Here is a 15,432-nt window from a genome sequence, read left to right as displayed (position 1 = left end):
GCCTCCCAAAAGAAATACAAAAGTTATAACTCTGGTTCTTGGTCATTACATCAGAATAGCTTCCTTTTAAAGCTGAAACCTTTCTTGATTTGAAATATTTGATAAGCATTAATCGAATGTTCATTTATCAAACAATTCCAGAGCTGAAAGAATGCATCTGCTAAGTAAAAAGTAGTAATGCAAATCTGCTGCTAGTTTTCTGTATTTTTTGCACTGAAGACTAAATGTTCTGAGGTACTGGTTGTGCATCTAGAGTCAGGATGCTGATGGTGGCACTGATGGAGCAAGGATAAATTTGATCTTTGGGGCTTCTGTCTTAGCTCGCTCCCTTATAAATATTGCATTTGTGCCTTCTGGGGAAACCAGGGAAAGACATGAAGCTACCCTTTTCCATTTTCACACTGATACTTAAGATCTAGATTTATACTGTGCAGTTGCTACAATTTCTAGCAGTATTTTTCACTCTCATTTGCACTCTAGACTTCTCTCACTCCCTCTTTTGGATGGTGAAAGTCCATTTTAAGGTGTAGGTTCAATAGTTCTACATCTCTAAAGAGATGCCATTTTACTTATGTGTTTTTAGATGCTTTGGGGTGTTATTTTTCTTTACTGACAGTGTGAAATAATGTTTGAATATGCCAAAGTTACTTTATTTCTGCAATGAAGGAAGAAAATTTCTGATGAAAGTAGATTTGTGTTATGCTAACATTTACTGAAACATTATTTACAAACCAATGACATTTTCTTCAACAAAATTGGAACTTATTAAATTGTTAATTAATCTGTTTTTGAATATGAAAAAGATGAGTTTTAGAAATAAGTGTAATAACTTGATGTTCCTTTCCTTTTGTGTGCAGGTGGATGACATTGGATTCTCTTTGAATCATCCTAATCAGTACTTTACAGAGAGTCAGAAGCTGTTAAGTGGTGGTAGAGAACCAAAGAAGGAATTCAATAACTCGGGAAACTTTCAACAAAAAAATAATAGTCAGGAAAGCATAAATTCAAGTTCTACTCCCACCTCTTCAAATGCAAAAGCTGATACAGAACTGGAAGGACTGGAAGCATACTTCACTGAAGACTAAGCAGCTGTGTTATTTGTGTTATTTTTTCTTTCTTTTATTATTTCCCTTCTCTAGCTGGATTTGTCCCTGTACGAATATGCACTTCACCACTGAAGACAGAAGCATTTAGTGCTTTGAGAAGGCTGAAAAAGCAATAGATAAATATTGAAGCTGTAATTGCATCCAGTATTTATTCTTATTGCTTTAGGAAACTGTTTGATAGGGTGTGTTTAAGGATGGGAAATGAAACTTTCTTCATAATTACTAGGTAATATTTGTATGACTTACCCTTTTTTTGTTTTCTTCAAAAAGTTCAAATTTTTTTATCCCCTTTTGTGATCACTTTTCTATGTATCATCTTAATAAAAAAATTGCAAAGCAGAAGTTTTTTGTATTTTCTTTTTAGCTATATTGGGATGGTAATTAAGTAGGAGTTCTTACAACCAAAATTACTCTTTGGAGGAGTCTGTCTGTCTCTTCTATCTGAGGAGCTGAGGGAAATCAGCTTCCTAATTTGTACCTTGGCACTAAATTTAGAGAGCTGGTTTTGATACTTGGAAGAGAACATAATCAGAGTTTAGACACCTGTATGTAAGAAAGTAATAAAAGATATTCTACCAACTGATCTATCATGAAGAAGCTAAAAGCTTATTAGCATATATTTCTTTTAAAGTTTCTTCAATGTCTGAGTGTGGTTGGAGCCTCTTGTGTCCTGCTAAGCTAAACAACCATCTGAATGAAGCTTTGGCTCACCAAAATTCCTCCCATTCTCCCAAAGCTCAGGTTGCCTAACACACAAACTGCTTTCAGTCCAGCAGCAACCACTGTGCGGTGGATGGGAGCTCCAAGTAGTGCTGCTGAAGTTATACTTAGTCAGAAAATAAGGATTCTGAAAATAAAGGACACCTGATAGAGTTATTCCGTAGTGAAAAATAGCAACAAACCCAATTACCAAATAAACCAATAACCAGAGGCCCTCAAAACTCCAATCCCTGTTTTACAAGTTGAAAATGTGTTTCTGCAGTAAAGCATTGCAGATGGATTTCTTTGCAAGTATCAATTCTTCTAAGTGGATCTTTAAAGCAAATTATTGTATTTTGCTACTTGAAAAAAACACAGGAGACATACATCTAAAATTTGAAATTGTGCTGGAGAAGACACTTCAGTATTCTGGCTCAGTAAAGGAGATACTAAGAATATTTGGTTGCATTTCTGAGGGGTTGCACTATGCCAGAACATAGCCCTGTGCAGCAGTCATGCTGATGTAGGAAGTAGTTTTCTTTCCATCCAACTTCTAATCTCAAATGTACAGTTCAGTTTGGAGCTGGATGTTTCAAAAGGAATGCTGGCTCAAAGCTTGTGAAGTGCAAGCATCCAAGACAATACCCAGTCTCTGACTTCAACACCTTTCAAGATCTAATGATGAAGAGGAGGTCACTGTTGAGTGTTCAGCAGAAGGAAGGCTGAGGAGCTCCCAAACTGAGTGAGGCTCTGCTGAGGTGAGGAGTGGCAAGGGGAATGGTGGGAGCTGTCACCACCATCATTGCACCCAGCGTAGGAGCTGATCCACGCAGCCGCACACCTGATGCTGAGTGCACTGCATGTGCAAACACTGTGTGTTTTGGGAGGTTTACTTTGGACTAGTTTTTGTCTTACAAAACTGGAATGGTCAGTTGCAGGTAGAGGAATGTGCAGAATGTGCCTTTGTGTGAATTTCTTCCAGAAGGGACCCACTTTGCATGCATGCAGTCTGGTTGGCAGCGTGAGCCAAAGCAGAGCAAATAGAGGTGACTTAAGAGATTGCCTTGAAAATGGTGAACATTTCAGACAGTAGTAAGTCCATGTAATTTATCCTGGTTTTGGCTGGAATAGAGTCAATTTTCTTCCTGTAGCTGTTACTGTGCTATGTTTTAGACTCAGAATGAGACTCAGAATGAGAATAAGGTTGATGACACGTGGATGTTTTAGATGTTGCTGAGCAGGGTGTACTCTAAATCAAGGACTTACCAGTGTTCCATGCTCTGCCAGGGAGCAGCTGCACAAGAAGCCTGGAGGAAGCACAATTAGGACAGCTGACCCAAACTGGCCAAAGGCATATTCCATAGTGCAGAACGTCATGGTCAGTGTGTAAACTGAGGGGAGTTACTTGAGAGTCACCAATTACCAGTTAGTGTGTGGTGAGCAGTTGTATTGTGCATCACTTCTTTCTCTTGGGTTTTCTTCCTCTCTGTCATTTTCATTACTATTATTATAATAATATTTTAAAAAATGTTTGTTTCAGTTATTAAACAGTTCTTATCTTAACCATGAGTTTTTTTTTTTTTTTTGTTTTGTTTTGTTTTGCTTTTGTTTTTTTGGGTTTTTTTTTTGCTTTGATTTTCACCCCTTCCCCTCATCCCTCCCAGGAGTTTGTGGTGTGTGTGAGCTTTCAGGTAAGCTTACTGATAGCAAGCAGTTAGAGATGCTTTCCTTGTGTCCCCCAAGTACATATCAGGAAAATCCAATGAATTACAGATGGAAAGATGTGTTCAAGGTTTCCATATCTGAGTAGTTCTTTTGGGTGTATTTCACATTGTGATACTTCAGTTGTTATTTATTTTTTTTAAAGCACATATAGCCTATTTTAGAATCGATATCTATTTGAAGTCCTTTAAAAACCCACAGAAGAATCACTTTTTTTTCTGCTTGTACTCATGAACTACTCTTGGTAATGGTATTATCTCAACATCAAAACCTGTGGTATCTAGTTGGCAGAAAAATAAAGACTTTCACCCCTTAACACACTTATTTGCTGAGATTTGTCTAAATCCCTCAAATGCTGTAGGATTTACAGTGTTTGAATTGGACAAAGGTTATGATCAATGGGTATAATTCAATCCCACAAGGAACCTGAAGTGTTTATATAGGTAAATTGATTAAAAACAAGTATAAAAATGGTTGGGATAATGTCAAGAATGAATTATAGCAGTGAAATACTAGGAATAAATACCTAAATACTAACTTAACAGAGGAAGTACTGGAAGACTTTAGAAGAGTGTTAGGGAGGGTGAAAAGTAGATCAGTAGCTGGAGACTTGAAGGTGATATCAGTGTGTATCAGTTGGGGGAGAGCAGGACTTGGTGATTAGGCTGCAAAAAAAGAGGAAGATGTATGAACTCTCAGTTTCTCTTAGAATAAAAGTTACAACCACAATGGAAGCATCATGAGAAGCTGTGTTTCTAGGTGAAAGTTTTCAGCCAAGTTGAGGATGTTTTGTCATATAATCATAAACTTTAATTGAGATGGTTTGTGAACATGGGGTAATGAAAAAGAAATCAGTATAAGTGGAAGAAGATATGGCACAATGTTTATTTTTTCAGAAGAATATTGCATTCTACTCAGGATCAGAGTTGTATCATGGGAGATGTTATCCAAACAGAAAATCTGCTATGCTCAATGGCCAAACTCATAAAGTGAACTTCTCATCTAAATTATTTTTATTGAAGTGTCTTTGCTCAGACTGAACCAGTCAAATGGATGCATGCACTGGATGAAATGTAATGGTCTCTGTTGTGCTGTTCCAAGTAGATGGCCTGGGTGGCCCTTTTGGCCATTAGAGTCTGTGACATGTGGATTTATTTTTATGCTTAACACAAATTTAATCTTCTAAGCTGAAAGTGTCCTTGCTTCAGGCAGCTACTGTAGTGCTTTTGGGTGGGATATAGAAGCAGTGTAAGAGAGATGGAAGAGTCAGAAATGTGTGATTCACCCACCCGATGTTCAGATCTTCGAATTGTCGGTGGTTTGGCCAGCTACAGTTTTCAGAGAAATGGTTGGCTGTAGAAAAATACCTGCTGAATTACTTTGATTCTGAGCTGATCTTTGGTATTGGAGCATAATTAAAAATATGTGAAGTTCTTAACATGCTGTAGGTGAAAATCAGTAATAATTGCAGTTACTATATGACTTTGAATGGAAGAAAAGGAGAATCCTTGTCAGCTGTGGCTTAGGAAGGAGGTGAAGGTTTTCTTGCATTGTCTCTCAGTTAAATCTGGAGGCACTGTTGAAGAGTGGTTTTATCTACAGTGATGCAGTTTTTCTCTCTATTATCATGTCCTAAGGAGTGGTTGTAGAACTTCCTTTTCCAGGACCTAGCATTAATAGAAATACAATTTTTTACAGCTGGGGAAACTTTTCACTCGGATTTAGGTATTCACCTATGGTCTTCTTCTCAGTTTCATCAGTACCTTAGTACATTAAGAATAACAGGTACAATTATCTGAATCAACATTCAAATAAGAAAAATAAAAAGAATTATTTAAATATACTTGTCATGTCACTTGTAGGGTGTGTAATCAGAGCTACAATAGTCGAATATGTTGGTAGTGCAGCTATAGTAATCTGGGGAGTGCAAGCATATGTGAAAGAAGTGCAGTACTCCTTTCCCAGGTTATTTCTACTTGGTGTGTTTAGAAATGAGCCTTAAAAAGTATATTTCTCACTTTTTTACTATTCACTTAAAGATTGTTATAATTTTGTTTTGTAAAAATTTCAAATTTATTGTGCAATGGAAAAAATACATTGAAATGTCCTTTTTAAATTCATCACTGATATTCACAGATTTTATGTCTTTTGCCTCTGTGTTTGGTTTAAGCTCCCTCTTATGAGCTATGTAAGTCCTTACCTTGAAACCTCAGGATTTTTTAGTTTTGGATTAAAGAATCCAACTTCATTCAATTTTTTTTCATGCATCACCTAGGAAAAAAGATCCTACACAATGAAAATTCTGAAGACCTTTTTTAGATGAAATAAACTCCTTCCTTTGACCTTCTAAAGCTTCAATCAAAAGAAATGATAAATAAAGAAATTAAGTAAATTTTCTTCTAAACAGCAGGGTGTAATTACACTGAGGAAGCCTTATGACTATATTTATGCCTGTTCTAGAGGCAAAGCTTTTCTTTTGATTTCTGAATTGTTTTGGAGCATATGTAAATGGGACTTCGATTGTGAGGGAAAACCAAACCAAGCTCAGTAGCCTTATCAGAAATGAAAATAGTAGAATATTCAGTCTGCTGAACTGCTTCCAACCTGAAGGCCAAAATTATCTGAAGCACAACCATCAAGCTGGAATATCTAAATTGGCCGTCAAGCAAGTTTGATGGGATATTCACTCTTTTTGACTGCAATGTGTGCTCCCAGCATGTATCAAATTATATGGCAGAGGAGAGACACTTGTCTCCTGTAGGTAGCTGGAACCTATTTAAGCCAGTTTGCCTGTGTGACACTTACTTAAGGTGCTTAAATACTTATCTGGAAGGGAAAAATCATATCTCTGTGTGGCATCCAGCTGTATAACTGGTTCTGCTAAAGTGCTCTCTCTAAAAGGGTTTTATGTCTGAATAACAACAGCTGTACTGTAACAGGCTTGTAATACTTTTGCAAGAAGTGTTCTTAGCACATGATTATTTCATAACTTAGTAAGTTCAATATTTATTAAATTGTCTACTGTGTAGACTTAAAGCACTAAACCCAGTTCTCTGCAGTAATGCTAGCCACCAGCGCTCTCAGCTCACAGTTTAGATTCAGTTTCTCTAGGGTAGTTGATAGTTGATCTTTTCACCAAGAAGCAAACTCTAGAAACGCTTTTTTCCTAAATAGAATTTAATGCCGTTTCAAAAATTTCATTTGCACTCTTCAGCTGTAGTGATTCAGTATTTTGTGGTAATCTTAATAAGAAGGAATTGTTAAAAAGAAGTTTTAATTTCATTTGAACTGAAAAAAAATGCTACATTTTAAAATTACATTCTGCTACTGAATTTTTTTTAATTCAGTGGAGCTTATTGCCAGCAGTTTATTCCTAATAAGTTACTTTTTGTACCCTTTGTGTTAGTAGACCTAAACCTCTCTGAGTCTTCTTCAATGAGAGTGACTGCAATAATCATTTTCTCTGACAAAAATCACCTGAGAAGCTTTCTGTAGCTTGAAACAACAAAATCTTAGAACAGAAGGTAGTGCTCCTGTAAACAGTGTTATTCTTCCAAATAAAAAGAGTTAAATGAGAAGAGTTCTCCTCTTCTTAATCACCATAACTATAGAGAACATTTAATTACTAATAGCTGATGTTGTCCATAAATCTGGAAGAATTGTCTAAATAAGGGCATCTCAAGCTTTAGTACGGACCACTTTTAAAAGCTGTTAAATTGATTATAAAGAAGTGAATAGACTCCAAGGTTTATTCTGCAATTGGTATTAACTTATGTCTCAACAGGGCTGATATTCCTAGTATCAGATTGAACTTCATGACTGGTTTCATCTGAGGGTAGGAATTTGGGTCTGACAGGCAGGTGGGCTGTACTGTGTGCATTGACCAGCTGCTTAGAAAACTCAGATCTCACATGCTGAATTCATGTGAAAACTCATTCACAAGTTGAATGCTCAGTTTATAGCTGCATAAGGAGATAAGCAAGTTGGTTTGGACTTATTTCAACCAGTAAGTTGAAGGTTGCTGGCATTCCTTTAAAATCCAAATGTCTAAATATTTCAATTAAAATCAAACAAACAACACCAACACATGCTATTCCTGGGTACTTTAGAAGAGTCTTAATTTTTAACAGTTGCTGAATGTCTGTTTTGGGAATGAAAATTTGGCTCTTTTCTGTGCTCTAAGTAAATAAATGCATTTGGGGTATTTAATGCATCATGGTGTTAATGTCTTCATGGTTCACTGTGGTGAAAGTCTTGCATGCAAATCCTTGAATGTTGCTTAACCTAAATCTACTCCCTGAAAGTGGTGGTTTTTTTTTTTTTTTTTTCCCTTGTGTGGATAATTTGTGGTGCTTCACTGAGCAGAATCTACAGCATGAATTAGCTGTATGACCAAACTATGGTTGCAGAGGGTAAATTATTAAAGCCATGGGTTACTTTGCATATTTGTTCTGCCAGGTGGAAGACTGAACTCTAATAATTAAAGATATACTTCTGAACTAGTCTCAGTGGGGTGTTTGTAAGTGACTGGTAAAATCTTCGCTTCCCAGTGTAAAGAAGGCTTCTATTGGCCATCAGTCCTGCTTTGCTCATGACTCAGAACAGTTGTTAGCACAGAAAGGAGTCCAGCGTGGTCCTTGGGGTCACAGGGTGGCTTTGGAATAGAAAAGGGAGGGATAAAAGCATCAATATGTTTGTTTTCTGCATGGATGAACTGGTTGCACAGTAAATGGGACGTGGGCTATGGGCTCTGTGTGCCAACAGCCATCAGGTACCTAGAAAAATTGGAGGTCTTGTGGGTGACATCTGAGGGACTTTATTTAATATTCATGGTTGTTAGAATACAAATACCTCCAAAAACCCCCCAAACGGTATAGATTTTCACGTTGAAGAAAGCACAGAATCACACTATCAAAAGAATTGTGACCTTAAACGTGGCTGTAAACCAAATAGCACCAAGTGATCATTTCAGGGCATGGTGTTCCACTGTTACAGGAAAATGCTGCTGTTCCTATTCACTGTTACTAACAAGGGGGTGATTCAATGCCACAAGCAGTTCCTTTTGGTAGGCAGGAGACCTTTTTTGTGCGTACACTCCCTGAGCAGGTTTTCAGTTGAAAACACTCCCCAGATGGGGTTTTATTGTCAGGTTTGCTCTTAGAAATAGCTTTGGCTTAAAGGAGACATTCATTCATTTTGCCAATGTCTCTTTTTGTGTGTTCTGTGTTCAACGAATGAGAAAGAGGAAAAATATGTACCAGGAATGTCTGGGATCCACCTTCTTCCTCCATCAGGCTGTGGGAACCTGGAAGTTGCTAAAATGCTAATGAGCCACCTGAGTTGCAGCACTTTGGTAAATAGATGTAGTGTGAAAAATTGCTTTTCCCAAAAGAACACAATTTCCATTTTGTGATCTCTACCACAATACTGAGTGCTGCATGCTGTGGATTGCTGTCCTGTGACTTTAGAGCACCACAAAAACATGGAGCATGGCAAAACCAAGGCATCTTCCCCTGAAGGACAAACCCTATTGAATTCATTCACTCTGCTGCTGCTACAACACACTTTTCCCTTGGAAGATGTGTGCTGTAAGGGGCACACCGTGCAAAATGCAAAGAGGTGCAAACCAGACAGCAGCTTCCATTGCTACTCCTAAAAAAAAATAGAGAAAAAAAAAAAAAAAAAAAAAAAAAGGTTGGAAGGATATAATAATATTGTTACATGTATTAATTTCCAAAGCAGCTATTGTGGCAGGGTCTCATTCATTGCACAAGAATATAGAAGACAGAATATTTTTTTGTCCCCAACAGTTTACAGTTTAAATTATGAGATGATGTAATGAGTGAATGTAACAAATATAAGGGGCAGATGATGAAAATATAAAATGGGAAGGACTGTGACCAGTGATATTTTTCCATGTATGTGTTGTTGTGTAAATTGAAGGTTTGAGGTGGGGTGTTAAAACAGATGCTAATTATGTCCATAGTTTTTGCTGGCCTCTTGCCTATCCAGTATGAGCAGTTGGGTAGTGAGGAAGGATTTTAAATCAATGAATACAAAGTAAGAAAATACATGAAATCAAATAATATGCAAAATAACCCTGAGATGAAGGGTGAACTGCTGAGATGAAGTCTGTGCCTCTCTTACTCTCTGTGTTCTCTTGCTGTCCACAAACTTTTCCAGGATCTCTGACAACGCAGAAGCTCTTGTATGAACACGAGTTTTCACTCTCTTACTCCTAATTCTGGGTTATTGATGTGGTATTGCAATGACAACAAAAGGCACAGGAATGTGCCTGTTTCTCATGTATGAGAGAAGGATGCTTTTGTGTCTGACAAGACCTTTAATCATATTGTTCCTGTTCTCAGTGTTCAGAAAGCTTTACTTGTTTATTTGCCTGGGACTTTTGGAGACTGAACAGTCCAGGTCTTGTTTCTGATCTTGTCCAATCTCTTTAATTCAGCTTTGTAATATTTTTTTTCAGCTTATAAAAATATTACACATTTTTATTAGCCTGATTTGTTTTCCAAAGCAGCACTCCCACCACAGCAGCATTTTGACATACAGCAGCCGTGCTCCCATGTCCAACATTAATGGCACATGTAGAAGGTTTGTAGATTGCTCCAAAAGAAATGCAGGTTTCTCTTGGCAGGCCTTTCAGCTGTACCTTGTTCAAGAAAGAAAAGTCCACAGTAGCTGGCAGTTCTAATTTGATATGAGTTAAAATACTTTGGCTTTGAGTGACACTGGGCTAATGCACATCATGAGATAACAATTTGTCATTTTCAGCCATGTTAGCTCTTAGGTGTCAGCTCATAATTATTTATAAAGATTATTTTTATATATTGTGCTTTAGTGCACTCAATTGCATTTATGATTGATCACAAAGGCATCTAAAGGCTGGATTTCTTTCTTTGTTTCAGTCAAAATAAAAATAAGTAAATATTATGCACACAAACTAGTCATGATACCCTCTGTTTGTGAAGACCTTTGATTAGAAAGTAGCTCTGTAACTCAGGTGATGAGTACTGGAGTTACTTGCAATCTCTCAATCCCAGCTCTAATTCTCATAGCATAGAATGGCAATAACAAGCTTGATATATTCTTATTGCCTATTCTGTATATTGTTTATTCTGATGGGTAAATCTTAAATTTTCTTAAAATCTTAAATTGCTATTGCTGCTGCTTTTTACTCCCTGAGCATTTGAATTGAAATGAATGTTTGCTACCTGATGAAGCTGAGTGAGACCTAAAACTTTCTAGTCCATACCTCATCCCTGGCAGCTGCAAATCATTGGATGCTTAGTAGAGGAAGAAAACAGGTGGGCAGTGATCCGTCTGTGGGTAGTCTGTGAATCTTAAAGTAGTTTTTTGAAGTAAATTGTACTTTTTATCTTGGCATTCTTGTGTTTCCATGATGTGATTTCGTATTATATGAAAAAATGTTTCTTTTTTTTAAAGTTGTGTGCCTGATCATATCATTATGTTGTGTGATGAGAAAGAACAACTAACTGTTGTTTTCACCTTCTCAAAATAGCAGGACCTAGCTCTCCTAGTTTTTGTAAACAGAAGAGTCTTACTGTGTTTGATATTTCTGCACGTGGATGTTCTTCTGTGTCTCTCATATTTCTTGTGTCTTTTTTGTATGTGGCTTATTTCCACCCTGGACTTCAGGTTGTGTTTTCAGTCCCAGTGCTCCAGAGACTTGTCTGGTCACTGTTGCAGCGCAGCTAATGAGTCTCACTGCACACCTTGTGCTCAGAGCACAAGTTCACCTCTCATATCAAGCCTGCATGAATGCTTCTGTGTACCTGGTAATTTTGCCTGGGGATAACCAAAGGTGGCTGGAAATGATGCAGAGAAAATTACTCTCCTGTGTTTTCTTAGCTCCAGAAACATCATCTGCCTGGTAAGCAGTTGTGTTTGAGACTGACCTGCTTGAATATTTATTAGGATTATACAGATCAGTGATGTATCTAGGAGATCTAGTGGAAACAAGTAATTCTGTAACTAAGAGCTCACAACAGCACATATTTTTTTTTAATCTAAAATCTCATATTGTCCTAATATTTACCAATAAAGAAAACAAAATTGTCTTGTAACTAGAATATATATGTACAAGGAGGTAGTAAATTAAGCAGACATAATAGAAAAGATTTTTCATTATATTGTTTTTCATAAAAAATCTAAGGCATTTTAACCTATTTCATGCTTCCTGATAAATACTGAGATTAATATAACTTCATTTTATGAAGTATAGTCTAGGCAAGTATAGTCTAGGCCACTACATGGAGCCCAGACTGCTGTTTCAAACATTTCAAATAGCTTCTGCCTCAAGCAGAAGCTTCAGCTGTAGTAAGAAATCTAGCTCTAAAAAGAAAGACTATTTTAAAAAAATGTTCATTTAAAAAAAAAAAAAAATATATATATAAAGGAGAGATGTGTTCTGTCTTCACTTCTGTCTTTCAGAGAAAGAATAAATATAGGGCATCTAGGCTCCTCTAAATTGTTAGACTTCTTTTTTCTTCCCAGAAAATTGGTTTTAGGTGTGACAAACACAATTTATCATCCCTCTGGACTGCATACAGGTACTTGATTGATTTTAGTGTTGTGAAAGCCAAAGCCAACCCCATGTTTTATCATTGTACTCCTCTATGAGAGATCTTGAAGATTGGATGAAATACCCCAAATAGAAAGTTTTTTTGTTATTACAGATTGACCAAAGAATAGGATTGTGTATACTTTGTAAACACTTCCTCTTGTTCTGAGCATCGCCGGTCTCGTATTCTCTAAATATGGGTAGTTAAGGTTCATAAATGCCTTTGTATTTGAATGGTCTGTTTTGTATTCTAGTCTTGTGATTGTATAGCTGGAGTGAAACCCTGGCTTCAGCAAATTTCATATACTAGTTTATGTGCTGTAGCAAATGATTTTGGACTGATGATATAAAATGAATCTCATATTTTAGTAATTATTTTACAATCATAACTAACTGTTAACAATTAATATACAAAACTGTTAACTGTAATATACAAAAATACTACCCAGCCAAAAAAATAAATAGGGAATAAGATAACTCCTTTTCTGTTAATTTATCTTTTTACATGCAGCCTAATAATTAGCGACAAACAATTTTTCAATACTTGAATATCCAAAATGTATACCTTGATATTTTATTCATCTTTGACATGATGACAGCTGTCTTCTGCACTCTAGATATGTTCCCCTAATGTATTAGGCTTAAGAGATGTGTTTGGAGTGAAACAACCAGCATATTGTCTTTCCTGCTCTGCTCTTTCTAGCCCTAGTTTTTATTTCCAGAGCTTCCAGTCAAATACATTCAAAAAACTTCATGATAAACACTTGAAACATGTTCAAAACAGTATTCTGGTCACTTAATTATTTTCTGCCATTCCAGAATTGCTTTCAAGTAGAGAATTTTTTTTCCCAGGTTTAAATAGTACTTCCAGGAAAAGAAGCTTGTTGTAGAAATGAAGTCGCATAAAGAAATTTATGAACCCTGAGCAGGTGCCCACTTGTTTGGCTTTTATCTTTTGTTTCTGATTTGGAATGGGTATTTGAAGCATTGCTTTGTTTCTCTATGGGTAGATCAGTAAACAAATGCTTTTATTCCTGACAAAAGGCTGAAGAAGAAGAAAAAAATCTGTTTCTGCAGTCACATTTGAGCTTTTAGTTCCAAGGACAGAGCACCCAAGATTCTAAAAGGTACCAACCAAAAAAGTCAGAAAGGCAATTTTTTAATTTTTATTTTAATTTTTTTTTTTTTTTTTTACTTTTCTCCTTAAAGTAATGCCTACACTGAAGGGATAGTGTTTCCATCATCCAGAAACCTCAGCCTTTGTGGGAAAGGGAACACTGCCTGCTGAACAGTATCAAGGCTGGGGAGCTACCTTGCCTTTGACTGGGGGTGCTCTTGAATGCAGTGTCAGTCACTTGCTTTTCCTTTTCAGGGTAAGCATAGATGCTCTCCTGATTTGGAGGAAATCAATTTTCTATTTTCAGAGCATGGTTTATTTGCTCTCCGCTGCTGATCAACATACAAAATATCCTCTTCTCTGGCAGATGTTCTGTCTCTTGTCTCATCCCTTGAATTTGAGTTGTAGGGAGAGGTGCTCATCTGGGAGCTGTTCCATAGTAATTTCTTTTTTTGTGAAATGATAGGCTAAGAAACTGTACTGACAAGGACTGCACAGGAGGTCACACACCAGTGGCAGCTGTCAGGATGCACTGTGAGCCACTGGTGGTGGCTGAATACAGCCAAAAATAAATGTATTGTCACAATGCACTGTGGGTGAAACTTGGTTCTTCTTGGTTCTGTGGGTGAATTCTTTGTGCTGGCATACATATTTCTTATGAATGCACCACAAAATGGCATATCTTAGGTATAAATAGCAGTAAAAAGAGTCACTTATACCACATTTTTGTTGCTTTACTAAAGATTTGAAAAATTAAAATATTATAGGGCCTGGAGGGAGAGAACAGTTTTATCTACCTGCATTGGAAAGGGATACAGAATGTTTTTCAGAGACAATAATGAAAACTGTGGAGTCACATGTTCAGGATGTGCAAGCAGGTACAGTATCCAGCTTGCATTATGAAGGGTGGTAAGTAGGGACTAGCTGGGCAATCCTGCCAGAAAGAGAAGGTTAACATGCTGTCAGAGATAGGTAGAATAGGTTTTGCCTTGGTGAACTGGAAGATGGTGGGAAGACCAGTACGTTATGATGAGAAGAACATAGTCTTGCCTGCTTACCAGAAACTACCACATTTTAATGGCAGATATGAGCCTAAGGCCAAATATTTCAAGATTTACAAGCTGACTGCAAACCCCTCTCTCATCTCTTCATTAAATGAAATTTTGGTGGGGCTGAGCCTGTATCTGGACTTTGCTCATTGTATTCTTAGTGTGGTCTCCCCGGGAAATTGTGGGGAAGGGGGCAAATGCCCGGTTTGCAGTTTAATGCTCTGGAATGGTACAGCTGCAGTAACAGATTTTGCTGTTGACATCATCTTTTTCTGCTTCACTAATCTCTTTGTGATATGGCAGCAGAGTGTTTTTTTATGGAGACACCCTTGTTTGTTGGGACAACAATGAATTTATTCACTAATTTATTTTCCCTTCCTAATAAATGTATCCGATTCATGTTGACTTAGCAGGCACAGCTCCACTGCTGCTCTTAGGGCTGTCTCACTGAAGATCTCCTTTCTTGCCATTCAGAAACCATACTGCAGAGCCTGGGACAGTTTATGTTCAATTTGAGATGTGGCCCTGAATTTCCCTGGTGATTTGTGGCAAATTGCCTACCTGCCTCACCCTAAGGAGGAAACCATCCCTCCTTACCCCACTCTGGCCCATTTGCATCAGTCTGTAGCACATGTATTGTATCTCCTCCTGTGTAACTGCTGGAGAAGACTGTCTCATCTGCCTGCAACGACAGTGAGCAATGATGAAAATTCTCTTTTCAGGCACATGATACATAAAGGTGTATTTTACCTGAACAATAACTTTGGATTTTAATGGGAGCCTCCTCTAGCATCCTGATGCTAAAAGTTCTGGGTGTTTGGGACACTCCTAGTTGCTGATTCTTTCATGTTCTGGATTTCATGTCGATCCAGTAATGCTGGATTTCCATCTGTCATTTGATACTACCTTCAAATCTTTGTACTTCTAGCAGTGCACCTGGAACTGTTCCCACTCCTCTGTCACAACATAACCTCTTCTTCAGCCATCAGGGCTGGGTATGGTCTGTGTGTAAGGGCTGCAGCACGGGATACATAAGGCAGGAAATGAAATCTTCCTTCTGACTGCATGGATGATGCAGGCTGCTCCTGCTTTGAGTTCACTCTTCTGTTCTGCTGTTTGCTTTAATAGTAGGTTCAGATG

At 37.4% G+C, this 15,432-nt stretch overlaps 1 protein-coding gene across 1 annotated transcript in view; it reads left to right on the top strand.

The window, feature by feature from the left end:
• PRIM2 (DNA primase subunit 2) overlaps window positions 1-1,439 on the top strand; it is an 89,344-nt gene extending 87,905 nt beyond the window's left edge. The window contains exon 13 of the mRNA XM_053938383.1: window positions 858-1,439. Coding sequence (XP_053794358.1) covers window positions 858-1,085 — 228 coding nt within the window. The 3' untranslated portion in view covers window positions 1,086-1,439. The remainder of the gene's footprint in view (window positions 1-857) is intronic.
• Window positions 1,440-15,432: the final 13,993 nt, after the last annotated feature.

The sequence above is a fragment of the Vidua chalybeata genome, chromosome 3 (assembly GCF_026979565.1).
Source record: "Vidua chalybeata isolate OUT-0048 chromosome 3, bVidCha1 merged haplotype, whole genome shotgun sequence".
NCBI lineage: Eukaryota > Metazoa > Chordata > Aves > Passeriformes > Viduidae > Vidua > Vidua chalybeata.
The sequence above is the reverse complement of the archived record's forward strand: the minus strand, read 5'-3'. Positions and strand labels throughout refer to the sequence as shown.